Below are 15,000 nucleotides of genomic sequence, written 5' to 3' on the forward strand. Positions count from 1 at the left end.
TCAGTTACTCTGCACCCAGATGATTTAGAGCTTTAAAAAGGTAATGATCAGCATCTGGGGTGGGGGAACAAACTTGGTCCAAGAAGGAGCTGGGAGTCAATGCTGATATTTCAAGATTGTTGCCTGTGTGCTGTCGGTGGTCAACTCCTGTTGATAACCTACAAGTTGCATTATACTCCAGCTGCACTTTCTAAGAACTCTTTAAAATACAAGCTCATGCACTAACATAACATATTATAAATATTTATTATTTACTGAATTTATATACCACCCTATACCCAGGGGTCTCAGGGCGGTTCTCAGAATAAAATCAATATACCTACCACAAAATAGCTAATAAAAATACATTTTAAAAGGGCAGAGGATGTAAATCGGATCAAACAAAGGCCTGGTTTAAAAGGAACCTTTTTGCCTGGCGCCTAAAGGTGTATAATGAAGGCACCAGTCAAACTTCCCTGGGGAGAGCATTCCACAGATGGGAAGCCACTGCAGAAAAGGCCAGTCCTAATGTTGCCACCCTCTGGACCTCTCAAGGAGGTGAAACACGAAGAAGGGCCTTAGAAGATGATTTCAGGGTTTGTGTAGGTTCATTTGGAAAGATGCAGTCCTTGAGGTATTGTAGTTCTGAGGTAACTAAGACAATTTAGGTGCCTAGATATACAACCGAACACATTTCCTAAGGAAGTAACCAGTTTTTCAGTCATATTGTCCTTTGTCACTTACTTTCACATTTCACTTACCTCTGAAAAGAACACAGAGAGGATAACTAGACTGATCCAGTGAATAACTCCAGCAAACTGTGATGCATTTGAAACTGAAATTAAATAAAGATTATTATGAAGCATCATTTTGGTTTCCCAGCATGCAAGTTGCACATTATACATAATGAACCAAACATTCTGAAGCCTCCCTTGATTAAGGCTGACCCCCCAGGAGACTGTGGGCCAAATCTGGGTTGGGAGAGAAGGGACAAAATGATGAAAGAAGTGAACTCCCCACCAATTGCAGAAACACTGGTAAATATTCACAGCTAGTACACAACATTAGAGATATAGGCTCAGTCGAGACATAACACCAATTGTGGTTTTTATTAACAATCATTTAGAATGCACACCTTGGTTTAAGCTTCACTAAAGCTTAACATGATTTACAGTTACTTGTCTGCTTCCATTTTCCATCTTCTCAACTCTCCCATCTCTGAGCCTCCAGCACATATTCTCCCCTACTGGCACAGGATCAGACATTTCACCTCCGTTTTCAATTAGCTGCAATTAGCATTATTGTCCAAACCAAACTGTGGTTAATCTGAACTATGGTTCATTGAAACAAATCAGGTTTATAAACGATGGTTCCAAGTTTGGCTTCTTTCAGTAACAAGTCCAATTTTCAGGATTCAAAAGGTACCAAAAGTAGAATATAAGAGCCAAGAATGAATTAAAGTCACTCAACGCCTATGACTGCATTTAATGCTAGGCCAAATGATGGTTTAGTCTGAATGATGCACTGTCTTGCAGGAAGAAGACTGCGGTTGTCATGTTCATCCATGGTCCTTTACCTCAGCACAGAAAGCTCTGGTTTAGGGTTGGAACTCAGGGTTGTGGTTAATCTCCATAACCATGATTTGTAGTCAGTAATAAAGTGGAGACGTGCTCCTCTTTGGAAGCCAGCATGCTTGTGTCATTACATGATGTGTGAACCAGGCCACATGCCATGAGACTGACCTGCATTAAGCCTTCCTTTGTCCTCATGTAGAGTGTAGGAAAGGCATATTACTAAACAACCATGTTTAATTCTGGATGTAGGTGGGGGAGGAAGAGAACACGCCATGTTTTGAGGTTCTGTATCTGGTGCCAGAGAAGAAGCCAAAAAGCCTGGGAACCCGTTCAGTGCCTGCGTGTGATGGATTAGTAGCTTGGAGGGAGGACTCAGGAAAGCAAAAACAAGCACAGTTTATCATTATTTACCATGATCACAGTGCAATACATCCCATGAGAGAAAAGATGTTGGCCTTACATAGTGGTACCTCGGATTAAGAACTTAATTTGTTCCAGAGGTCCGTTCTTAACCTGAAGCACCACTTTAGCTAATGGGCCTCCCACGATTTCTGTTCTCATCCTGAAGCAAAGTTCTTAACCCGAGGTAATATTTCTGGGATAGCGGAGTCAGTAACCTGAAGCATATGTAACCCGAGGTATCACTGTATCTGGATGCATGAAAGGAAAACTCCAAGTTAGCCACCTGCCAGCACAAAGCAGACCTTAGAAAACACCCTGGACTCTTGCTGTGATGTAAGTCTCTCTCAGGAGCCTTTAGGTAGACCAATTTCCCCTCTTTATGTTGAAAATGTTTCATGTGTAATATAGTGTTAAAATAACTTTGGGAATACATATGAGTTTTGTTTTCTTCTCAATAAGGAAAAAAACTTCAAGTTTTCAGGGTTGTGTGCAGGCACAGAAAAATGCAAAACTGTAGCAGAATATTAATCTGTTTGAGTGAAACACAGTATTTCACTTTTAGGTTTGTTTTATTTTTTAAATCCTGTAACTCCACTACCTATGCAATGTTGCACTGACACATTTATAGCCCTGTCTCCATATTGTGAAATGCTAAGAGAAAGAAGGAAAAAACCTCAGCTACATTGTTCATTTTCAGCAACGTCCTGATGGCTGCAATAAAGGGAAATGGGAAAATGCTATCAACAAGGCAGCAACCCATATGTTGGAAGGAATAAAGGAATGTGCAACATTCTGTCTGCCCTCTTGTGTTCAACTAAAGATGTGCAGAATGGACAACATGCAAGACAATAAAATATTTTTATTGCACCACCCTACTCCAAGCTAGTATTGACTGTGAATGCTAATGGGTATTCTAAAGAGCCATACAATGAAAAGATCATCAGTTGCATTATTTACTTATTCATTCTATTTTTGACATTTATAGGCTGCCCTGTAACAAGTGTTCTCTGGGCAGCTTACAGAATAAAAACAAAAAAGTTTAATAAATAAATAAAAGGACTAATAAAATAAAAAGTGGTGTAGCATTAAAAACTGACTAAAAATGAATATTAAGATTAAAAATAAAGCGCAAATAATAACACAAAAGGCTGGAACTAATTTAAAAACTACAGCGAGATTTATACGGCCTGGGATTTTTTTTAAGGTCTTCGTCTGCAACATTCTCTGATGGGCAAAAATCTTGAGTGCCAGAAAATTCCAGAAAAAGAAATGCTCTTTTCACATAAAGCTCCCTGCACTTAGAAAAATAGAATACCAGTAAATGGAGAAAAAATCTATTCTACTCCCAGATGTGCTGTGTGAAAGAGTGACCCTATGCAGTTGAAGGACAGCTGTTGAAATTCTGCAGGCTAATGCAAGCAAAGCAGAGAGCTTAACATTTCTTTTAATGCTGGGTTTTCCCTCTCAGCATGATGGTTCTGGGATGCTGTCGTGAAATCTCGCAGGGCCATCCAAGTTCCCGTGAGATTTCATGTGAGCATCCCTAGCCTTCCAGATCAGTCTTGTGCAGCTGTCTAGGAATGGGAGACTGGATCCAAAGGCTCCCGTCCTCCATTGAAAAAAATCCCTTTATTCCACTGTCGCAGGTTTCCCATGTGCATTTCTTTCCACACATATTTCTTGAATTTCCAAGTTCAAACAGAGCAAAACCTTTTTTGGAAAAGGTATAGAAGCAAACCCTTTCCTAAACAACAGCATCAATGGCTTTAGTCCCAGCTTTCAAACCAGGTGCTTTCATTACTAGGGCTGGCCAATGCGCATTGATACACTTGTCCAAAACCCAGTATGAAACTCACATCGTGATAACCAGTTTCATAATAATAACCTGGAAATGTATCACTAATCATGATGTGTATCGTCGCTCAAGATTTCTGCAGCTGGCTCAGCTCTCCCCTGCCTCCTGCAGGCGGCGGCAAACCACAAGGGCAGGTGGCTGACGAAAGCCACTATTCTGCCTGGGAACTTTCCAAAGAGCACAGACACCTACAGGGAACTTTCCTCTGTAATGTAGGCAGCATGTTTAACCCTCCTCCCTCACTTCTGCCCGTCTCTCTCTGCGTGTGGCTCCCCCACCATGCCTCTCGTCATGTCAGCTCTGAAGGCTGGCATTCCCTGCAGGCTCTGTGTTCCTACGAATGCATGGTGCAGTGGGGTGGGCTCTTCAAGCTAGCAACTATTACAAGTGCCAATGAGACATGGAAGGAGCAGAAAGGGCGATGAAAGTCGGCTTGGGGAGGAGAAAAGGAACGTTTGAATGGGTGGGCATGATGGTTGTTTTGAGTCTTATTTGGGTGGGAAGCAGGTAAGAGTTTATCTAAAGGTCTTCTGGCAGAAGCAAAAGTTAAGAGTGGACTTAGGGGTTAGGTGGCACTTAGGGAGAGCTGTGCGTGTATTGGGGGAGTCAGGCTGTATTTGGCAGCAACATCCCAGTGTTAGGATGGCTGACGAGTCCAATAAGTTGTTGCAATATCAGATAGTGTCTATCGAGGTATTTGGAGATTAAAATTCCTTCCCTGAGCCCGTGCTTTCCAGAATACAATGACGTTAGGTTTAGGTTTTAGTTGCCTTGTTTAATGTACTTTTAATGTGTGATATGCCTTTAATTTGAAATATACTAGCAGGCAGTGGCTTGTGAGGGTGGATGGGGAGGGCTTCTCAGGCTTTGAGAAGGTGGTGGTGGGGCTCTTGGACCCTCCCGCCAGTAAATTTATGGTGGTTTAAGTAGAAGGGGAAGAAATGGAGACAGTGAGAGATTTTACTGTCTTGGGTTCCATGATCACTGCAGATGGTGACAGCAGTCACGAAATTAAAAGACACCTGCTTCTTGGCAGAAAAGCAATGACAAACCTAGACAGCATCTTAAAAAGCAGAGACATCACCTTGCCAACAAAGGTCTGTATAGTTAAAGCTATGGTTTTCCCAGTAGTGATGTGTGGAAGTGAGAGCTGGACCATAAAGAAGGCTGATCGCCAAAGAATGGATGCTTTTGAATTATGGTGCTGGAGGAGACTCTTGAGAGTCCCATGGACTGCAAGAAGATCAAACCTATCCATTCTGAAGGAAATCAGTCCTGAGTGCTCACTGGAAGGACAGATCGTGAAGCTGAGGCTCCAATACTTTGGCCACCTCATGAGAAGACTCCCTGGAAAAGACCCTGATGTTGGGAAAGATGGAGGGCACAAGGAGAAGGGGACGACAGTGGACGAGATGGTTGGACAGTGTTCTCGTAGCTACCAATGTGAGTTTGACCAAACTGTGGGAGGCAGTGGAAGACAGAAGTGCCTGGGGTGCTCTGGTCCAGGGGGTCATGAAGAGTCAGACACGACTAAACAACAACCAAGTAGAGGACACTTTCACCCCTGTGTGGCTCCCTTTTATTACACACACAGCCCAACAGGACAACAACAAGAACCCACCAACAGCATATGAATCAATATGGCTAACTTGACCCAAGAACCCCACACACCCTCATACACACAAACAGATCCCACTGCAGTCAACTGAAGGCAGGCCACCACGCTCTGGGGCCCCCAACCTCTCTCAATGCCAATGAAAATTAATAAATGGATATAAAGAATGAAAGCTTACTACCCACCTCCCTTCTCTCTCCTCCCCCAACCTTATACTGTATTCCACATTAAAGTCTCACGTCGAATATAACTGATCTATGTTGTTGTTTAGTTGTTTAGTCGTGTCCGACTCTTTGTGACCCCCTGGACCAGAGCACGCCAGGCCCTCCTGTCTTCCACTGCCTCCCGCAGTTTGGTCAAACTCATGCTGGTTGAAAAATATGGTATGTGAGGCGGGAGGGGAGTTTTTACCCTTTTTTACATATACTATATTTGCTACATAAATGATTTGGCAAACCTCCCCCTAAATGATAACAAATTGATAAAAAGCAAGAAGAGAAAAAGAGAACGGAATTATATTTATGGATTAATATGAAAATAGTACTGTGTGAGAACACCGAAATGATTTAAAGAATCTAACTTCCACTGGACGGCAATTCGGATTATGGCCTTAGAAGACCTGGCGGGACGCCAGATTGTTAAGAGATCTAAGAATTGGAAGGAGAACTGGAATTTCGCCCAGAGCTACGGTGGGAAACCAGATTACTCCCTTACTCAGACACACACAACAAAGATGGCGTAATGATGCAGCTTGAATTTCAGCAGAAGAAGAGAAAGATTGGAAAAGCGGAAGAAGAGATGCTGCTGCAGGACATGATTAGAACAATGAAGAAGCAAATGGGAAAATAAACATCTCACACAGAGAATTTACAGGATATAGAACTCTCCTGGAGGGGAAAAAATCTTTTTTTTAATATCTCAACACGAATGGAAGTCAAGAACTCTGTAGCTATGGATAAAGGACTAAGATCAGGACTTAATGCAACTGGATTAACTAAGATTTTGGAAGCAGGGGAAAATAAGAACTTTGCATCCCAAAACCCAGCACACAGGAAGTCACTCAAAAATTATAATTGGCTGTATAATTGATCTATATTTGGATGGGAATGGTAATATGATATTGATAAAATGTGGCTGTTATTGGAGTTTAATAATTGAAAACTAATAAAAATAATTATTTTAAAAAAGAATATTAAGGGGCGGACAGGGTAAGCATGACTTTGTCTTCCAATGAGGACAAGACCATATTAAGAATGAACATAAGATTTTAGCTAGAGTTCATTCATTTTCAGCTTTGTAATCTTGTTATATATAAAAATGGCCTAGACATTCTGTTATTGCACCTGTAACCTAGTTTTCAGGCACCATGTGGCACCTAGATTGTCTAACTGAGTTTCTAACACCAATCTGTTACCAGGTCAAGTTCAAAGTGTTACTATAGACATATAAAGCCCATAACAGAACAGTAATATATTCTCCAGAATTCTTTAATGGTTTAGTCAAGCATGCAATCAGAGTAAAATTTCATTTAATTATAGACATCAAATTAAAAAAAATAATAATTCAGTATTTCCCCAGATTAATATAAGCTCCAGCCTCATTTCAGACAACTTGATACAGTGCTACCTCAGGTTAAGTCCTTAATTCGTTCCGGAGGTCCGTTCTTAACCTGAAACTGTTCTTAACCTGAAGCACCACTTTAGCTAATGGGGCCTCCTGCTGCTGCCGCGCCGCCGGAGCACAATTTCTGTTCTCATCCTGAAGCAAAGTTCTTAAACTGAAGCACTATTTCTGGGTTAGCGGATTCTGTAACCTGAAGCGTATGTAACCTGAAGCGTATGTAACCCGAGGTACCACTGTATATTGAAATACTGCAATGTTTAGCTGGTGATATATTGCAATGTTGAAAATCAGATATTACCCAGCCCTATTAATTACTCTGGAAGACCAACGAACCCCATAGTGCTGCCAGTGGGGGGGGGGGAGAATTCAAATGTACATCTGAATGGGACAGGTGGGGAGACAGTGGGTAATGTTAGGTCTGGGATGAGCCCCAAAGGAATATCAGCACATCAGAGGTTCACAAAATTCCATACACTTCATACCTCATACAATCTAGACCAGGCTTCCCCAACCTCGGCCCTCCAGATGTTTGGAGACTACAGTTCCCATCATCCCTGGCCACTGGTCCTGCTTGCTAGGGATCATGGGAGTTGTAGGCCAAAAACATCTGGAGGGCCGAGGTTGAGGAAGCCTGATCTATTCCCAAGCTATTTCCACCCACCCACCTGCAACCCATAGTGCATTAGCCTCAATATAATTGCCAAAAGTTTCAGGAAAAAGAAAAACCTGCTACTCACACTGGAGAAGCTTTATATCTATTAGGAGTTCCAGAGTCAGCAGGATCACCACCAATACTACACAGGCTACCAGGAAACTGTTGAGACTTGCACTGAGCAAAAATACCTGCCACACAGCAGCTCGCCTCCCACAGCACGGCTTAAGCCAGTTAGATCTGAAGAAAGAAAAAGAGGGGGAAGAAGGGAAGAAAAGTGACAGGAAAAAAGGAAGATAGGTAAAGAGTAACAGGACAGAAACTGTACAGCTGTCTGTATGAGCAGAAGGAATCTCATTCGAAAAACACCCTCTGAATATTTTCTGTTTGGTCAACCTATTCTGTTTGGTCAACAAAGAATAAGTATGAATCTCTAGGTACATTTTACATTACAGGTGAAATTCTTGTTTAGACAAGCCTACCTAGATGCTTATAAGGTTGAGGTAATTTTAATCTTTTAGTATTTTAATTTTCGTATGTTTTTAAGTATGGTTGAAAATTTTTATTAATTGTATTGTTTTACCTTTTTGTCAGCCATTTTACAATCAAGTGGTATATAAATTTTGTATAATAATAATAATAATAATAATAATAATAAAAAACAACCAACTCTTACTGGAATGATAAATGCCTGTTTTCTTTTATTTCTTTGTATTTGCTCCGCAAGTAGCACAGAACTGGACACCTGGGAAATCAAAGCTTCCATATAAAAATACTATTCCTTTTCAGAGGGATAGCTGTGCTAGTCTGTTGCCCATCTCTACATCAGACCACGTGTAGAGATGCTAAGACTCCAACACCCACCATCTCTGGTCATCAGCCAGGCTGGCTTAGGCTGATGGAGTCCGGTAACATCTAAAGTGCCACAGATTTCCCCATTAGAGGGAAACTGCGAAACAAAACGAGTAACATCACCATACAGAACCATCTTCTTTTAAAAGGTTCTAAATGCCACTACAGATGTGCTGTGTTATGAAAATCATAGAATTGTAGAGTTGGAAGGGACCCTGGGGGTCATCTAGTCCAACCCCCTGCAATGCAGCAATCTATTTGCCCAACCTGGATCTCAAACCCATGACTCTGAGACGAAGAGTCTCATGTTCCACCAACTGAGCCACCCCACTAGGGTTAGGAGCATCGATGTTTCCATTTTCTAAATTCACAGCTTCTTGACAAGACGTTTTAAATTTAAACTGAGCAACTACTTGGGTTCTGTAAATGATCTTACTAGCACTACATTATTGCTTTTGTCTTTTCTCTACATTTCATACCATTTTCATGAGTGGTACCTCGGGTTAAGAACTTAATTTGTTCGGGAGGTCCGTTCTTAACCTGAAACTGTTCTTAACCTGAAGTACCACTTTAGCTAATGGGGCCTCCCCATTTCTGTTCTCGTCCTGAAGCAAAGTTCTTAACCCGAGGTACTACTTCTGGGTTAGCAGAGTCTGTAACCTGAAGTGTTTGTAACCCGAGATGTTTGTAATCCGAGGTACCACTGTACAACTCTGCTGTTTAACTCTAGACTTTTCCTATAAATTTCCCAGAATGGACAGCAGAGGGCAGAGATGCATGTCTTTACAGAGATTATAGAATATAACATTTTAATTTCAATCTGACTGGGACAGGTTTTGCAAAAAAAAATTGAGAGCAGTAATGGAACTGGCACAGGTTTGTATTGCCAATGATAAAAGATGTGTTTAGAGCCAGAAGTGCCTGGAAAAACCTTACTTTATTGTTTCCTTACATAGAGTCATGTTTGCCATTCATCAGAAGTGTTCGAAGTTATATATAAATATTTAAAAAGCTTGTATTATCTAAACACATTTAACAGCAAAACAGCAGAAAAGTACAAATTTAAAAGAGTCACTAGCCACTATCAAGCTACAGCAAACATTTTCAAGAAGAAAAATATTCTGTTGGCATTGAAGAAAGAGGTGGCCAAGGATGGGCTGTACTCCTGCAGAATCATGCCACTTTGGGGCAAAGGAGCATTCATTCAAATGAAACTTTAAATAATGCCCATGAATTAGAATAGAGTCTGAGGTTAAAAACCAACATGCCACCACAAAACAGTCAAGAGGGCAACCTCCTGGCTGCAAAGACCAAAAGCTAAAACATGACAGACACATCACAACTGGTTGAAGTTGTCCATGTGGTGACAGTAATTCTAAGGGAGGGGGAAACTTTGAGCAACAGAGAGATGGTCAAGAGGTTAAGCTCGCCAAATCCCAGGTACTTCTGGGAACATGTTCCTGAAGCGAAAGATGCAGCCCCCAGCTGAAAGTATTATATTTACCTCCCACCGCCCTTAAATCAGTTCTTGAGTGACATGCCTGTGTTCAACCACACATAAATCATGCTACTTGGTTTAAAATGTAGGAGAGAATACTGATACAGGCAAAACAATGATTCACACAAAAGGGCTGGTCAGCATGCTATGGGTGCCACAAAGAAACGTTTTAAAAAAGCACATGCCACATAAGGCGGCCAATCCTGTCACAGTAAGGTAAAGGTAAAGGGACCCCTGACCATTAGGTGCAGTCGTGGCCGACTCTGGGGTTGCGGCGCTCATCTCGCTTTACAGGCCGAGGGAGCTGGCGTACAGCTTCTGGGTCATGTGGCCAGCATGACTAAGCCGCTTCTGGCGAACCAGAGCAGCGCACGGAAACGCCATTTACCTTCCCGCTGGAGCGGTACCTATTTATCTACTTGCACATGACGTGTTTTCGAACTGCTAGGTTGGCAGGAGCTGGGACCGAGCAACGGGAGCTCACCCCGTCGTGGGGATTCGAACCGCCGACCTTCTGATCAGCAAGTCCTAGGCTCTGTGGTTTAACCCACAGCGCCACCCACACCCTGTCACAGTACAAAGGTTGTTTATCTGCAGTGGCTCAGAAAACACTAAAGCGAGATTTTCTCCACAACACCACAAGTCTGTGGTGTGTAGAGGGAAAGCTGCCTGGACCACTTGGCAAGGCTCCTTGACAACAGCTGTATTTATGGATGGCACAAGAACATACAAACACGCCTCACACGCGGTTGGACTCCTGGGTCCATCTATCTCAGTACTGTCTACACTGACTGGCAGTGGCTCTCCAGGACCTCAGACCAGGAAACCATCCAGTTTCGACCTGGAGATCCCAGGGATTGAACCAGGGACAGTCTGCTTGCAAAGCCAGCCCTCTGCCACTGAGGTCGGGCCCGGTTCCATCTTACAGCATTGATTAAAAGGGAGAGCTAAGCTGTAGTAATATTTTTATTCCGTTCTTCCCCCAGGAGCTCTCCACACACCTTCTAATCCTCAAAACAAAGATCCAGTAAGGTAGGTTAGGCTGAGAGGTAGCAGCCAGCTTCAGGCAACCACTGAGCTTTGTACAAGTCAAAATGTGATCCATCACAGCACTCTGGCAGCAGCTCCTCCACTTAGAATCTCAAGCACTAGACAAACACTTTGTCAATGTAACCTGAAATGAGCAACACAGGAAGAGAACATATTTTTTGCCCACTGACTCCTCTAACTAGATGCAGTTCTCCAGGGTTTCATGGTCCTTCCCAATACTTTTAAACTTGAGGTGAACATAGGGCCTTCTGGATGCAGAGCATTTGCTGTGCCAATGAGCTAGCAGTTCTCGAATTCTGGAAATGGATGGCATTGGCCCTGGAGAGGCAGTTTCTGGAATAATGTAACCCTGCACCAGGGCACTCACTACCTATAGCAGGGGTCCTCAAACTTTTTAAACAGGGGGCCAGTCCACTGTCCCTCAGACACTGCTGGGGGCCAGACTATAGTTTGGGGGGGAAATATGAATGAATTCCTATGCACACTGCACATATTTTATTTGTGGTGCACAAAAACAGGAAAAACAATACAATATTTACAATATACTTTAAGGGCATTGCACATGGTGACATTATGGGCACTAGCCAATTTGCTCTGTTCTGCCAGAAATGTAAGAATCTTCTTCTGCAGAACGTGAACATTTTCAAGAAGATATATTTGGATTAAATGCAGTGAAGTTGCTTGGCTATCACAACTAGGAGCTGTTGAGAGCCTTCTCCTCCATGAATTGGTCCAATCCAGCAACTTCCAGTTAACTTGGTGCTGTGTGCGTGTTCTTTCCATGGGCTTGGAAGTATGTGATGATCGGGGGGGGGGGGTGTTTCACTTGTGTTACACGCACGTCTTTGGAGAATAAACTCTGATTGCAAGAAATGTTCAAAGGAGGAAGAAAGAAGGAGAAGGAGGATGAGAAGTGTGTGTAAAGGGGGGAGAGGAAAGGCTGGGTCCACTTAAAGGGAGAGGCTCTTGGAGATTTCTGAAACCCTGACTGTTGGGAGGTGAGGAAAGTGACCGGTTAAGGGGATCTCCTTGCCCCCTGGCCACGGGCAAAGGCGAAGACTGCAAGCGCTGCCAACCAGAAGGGGAAGCTACAATGGAAGGAGCAGCCCTCGCCGGGATCCTGCAGAGAAACCATGGTGGCTCTGGCGGGGCCGGCTCTGCCGGAGGCGGGCGATGGCCAGCGCAGGTCTCTTCCCCCTCAGCGCAAGCAGGGGCAACTCCCAGGTTAAGGCTGGGTGTACTGATTCCCCTCGGAGTCCAGGCGACTTTGGCTTGGGGATTTGCAGGAAAGGAAGTGGGTCTCCAGGTAATCATCTCTCTCTTAAGGCAGGCTGTAAATGCACAGGAGAGCGGGACGGCATGACGACTCCCCTTCTCTCCTCTTCCTGTGATTTGACAGGGAACGGGAGAATGAAAAGCAAAATGTGGCGCTCGAAGCCAAATGACTGTTGAGGGAATAGTTGAGTAAGAAACTGCCTTTGCGCAAGAAAGACAAAGAAAAGGAAACCGGGGAAAGAAAGGGAAGCAAGAGGAGCGGCTTTTCGGTTGAAACTGCCAGGAAACAAAGCAGGGAGGGCAGGAAGTGCAAAGCGAACCGAGGAAAAGAAGCTGCTTAGCAAGGCGACAGGAAGAAAGGAGCGTGGAGTGAGAGAAAACCTCGGGGTTCAGTCCACAACAGCCTCGCCGCTCCTGGGGCTCCTCCGTGCCTCGTCAAGCTAGAGCAGCCTCTCTCCCGGCCGATGAGGCTTCGCCTTCCCTGGCCCTCTGGACCCGCATGTTCCCTGGCGCCACCCACCATGTTCCTGTGCCGCTAAAGTTTTGGGCCAAGACCCGTTAGACAGCGGCGGGTTCTGCAACTGCCGGGCAGACCAGGTTCAGGACCCTGGCGGGCCGCATCTGGCCCGCGGACCGTAGTTTGAGGATCCCTGACCTACAGCTTACAGCTCTGCATGAAACTGTTATAATAAAAAAAGGGCTGGTGTTTGACAGTCCTGTTATAAATTTTGGGTTATGATAGTGGCTGGATTCAGATGACCATCACAGCTTAAAAAGCAGAAATATAAATGAGTTGCTTTGCACAAGCAAAGAAACAATCCCAGAAGCCCCAGCTTCCTACTGTATCTGAACTGGGAAACTATGGTCAGTAGCTTCCAAGGAAGCAAGGACACTCAAAAAAAAGTCTTTAAAATATAATGAGTGGGAAAGGTCAGGAGTGCCACTATAAAAGAGAAGGAAGAAAAGCACATCTTTCAACATTTGTCTCTGTGTAAAGCCAATCTGTTACCAGCTCAGATTTTTTGTAATACACTAGTATTTAAATGAATGTTCAACATGGAACAAGAGTGGGAAAAGATTACCATATTTCTTTGGTAATGAGCCACGACAAACACTTCAAGTCAAGCTGCTAACAGCTGCCCCTGTTTCCGCTTCCTTGACTTTGGAGGGGGGTGCCACATTGTGGCATATTAACAGGTACACAGTTTTGCTCAGTATGATTTGAAGATCACAAAATAGAAAAGAAATAGGTCACTTAAGGATGGACAGATGGAAGCCAACCCTTCAGTGTAAAAAATGATTTTAAGGAGATGAGGATGCCTAAGGATGTCTAAGGAGACCTAGGAGTTGTTTGCCACAGGAGCACATGGATGAATTTGAGTATTTTAAGAGGATTATCGTTTCACATTTACTAATTCATGTCATCTGTATACTCATAGTGATCCCATTTTTCAGTTCACAGGCTTATGCAGCCAAAATATCAACAAACCACGCATGACGGTATAAGCCAACTTGGTGGTTAGGGAGAAACACTCCTAAAAGCAGCCCAGCGAGAACAGAGGGCACTCAGTGGCTACAGAATGCTGGCTGCTGAAGTGAGAGGGGGAATGCAATAGGGTATCTAGAAAAATAAGTCAAGTCATTGTCTGGATAGGTCATTTCAAGCATTTTCCACTTTAGTTGCCATATTCCATGTTCTCCCAAATCTGGGCAACCAAATTTGGAAAGTCACAACAGGGGTTTTCTCACTGTCTTCCCTGCAAATGATGCAGCATGGATCCAGAAATCCTATCAGCATTTCTCTCCAACTGAAAACCCTTATCAAAATACTAGTTGGCATATTTATAGGACCTTTCTTGCAAAACTGACCCAACTGCGTGATCTGCTTTAGGTTACAGGACAAGAATGAAACTAAGATTGACAATTAACAAACATTAGGCACTTGCCACCAGGAAGATAGGTTAAAACGAAGGTCAGATATAGGCTTACAGACTATATGCAGTTGTCCAAAATTTAGCTTGTTGCACTCCTTGTTATTATTTAATGTGTATACAGCCCTTCATCCACAGTTCACAACACAAAAATACAAAATGGGAACATAAGAATTCAGGTTAAAAGCAAAAGAATAAAAACATTTCTAACTCAAGGTTGGGGGAATGAAATTGCCTCCTCTCCCCCAATGAAATAAGGCCCAAGTTTATAATAAGTATGAACTCCTGTTTTTGCTGGAACATTTTGTTTCAGGGTAGATAGGTTACTGCCCAAGCACAGCTACACTAAAACTCTAGATTTTTCTCTCTTAATAGATCATTAAGCAAACAGTCTGTGAGCACCTAGAAAGGAATGCTGTGATCACCAATAGTCAGCATGGATTTCTGAAAAATAAGTCATGTCAGACTAACCTGATCTCGTTTTTTGACAGAATTACAAGCCTGGTAGATGAAGGGAACGCAGTGGATGTAGCCTACCTTGATTTCAGCAAGGCATTTGACAAGGTGCCCCATGATATTCTTGTAAAGAAGCTGGTAAAATGCGGTCTTGACTATGCTACCACTCAGTGGATTTGTAACTAGCTGACTGACTGAACCCAAAGGGTGCTCATGAATGGTTCCTCTTCATCCTGGA

The 15,000-nt window shown here is 43.2% G+C and overlaps 1 protein-coding gene across 6 annotated transcripts in view; it reads right to left on the reverse strand.

Moving 5' to 3' along the window:
- TMEM266 (transmembrane protein 266) overlaps positions 1-15,000 on the reverse strand; it is a 92,439-nt gene that overhangs the window by 32,613 nt on the left and 44,826 nt on the right. For all 6 annotated transcript variants that reach the window (XM_053402655.1, XM_053402660.1, XM_053402657.1 and 3 more), the window contains 2 exons: positions 7,786-7,940; positions 741-814 (listed from right to left, as the gene is read on the reverse strand). In XM_053402655.1, the coding sequence (XP_053258630.1) occupies positions 741-814; positions 7,786-7,940 (229 nt within the window). The remainder of the gene's footprint in view (positions 1-740; positions 815-7,785; positions 7,941-15,000) is intronic.

The sequence above is a fragment of the Podarcis raffonei genome, chromosome 9, assembly GCF_027172205.1.
Source record: "Podarcis raffonei isolate rPodRaf1 chromosome 9, rPodRaf1.pri, whole genome shotgun sequence".
In the NCBI taxonomy this organism is placed as follows: domain Eukaryota; kingdom Metazoa; phylum Chordata; class Lepidosauria; order Squamata; family Lacertidae; genus Podarcis; species Podarcis raffonei.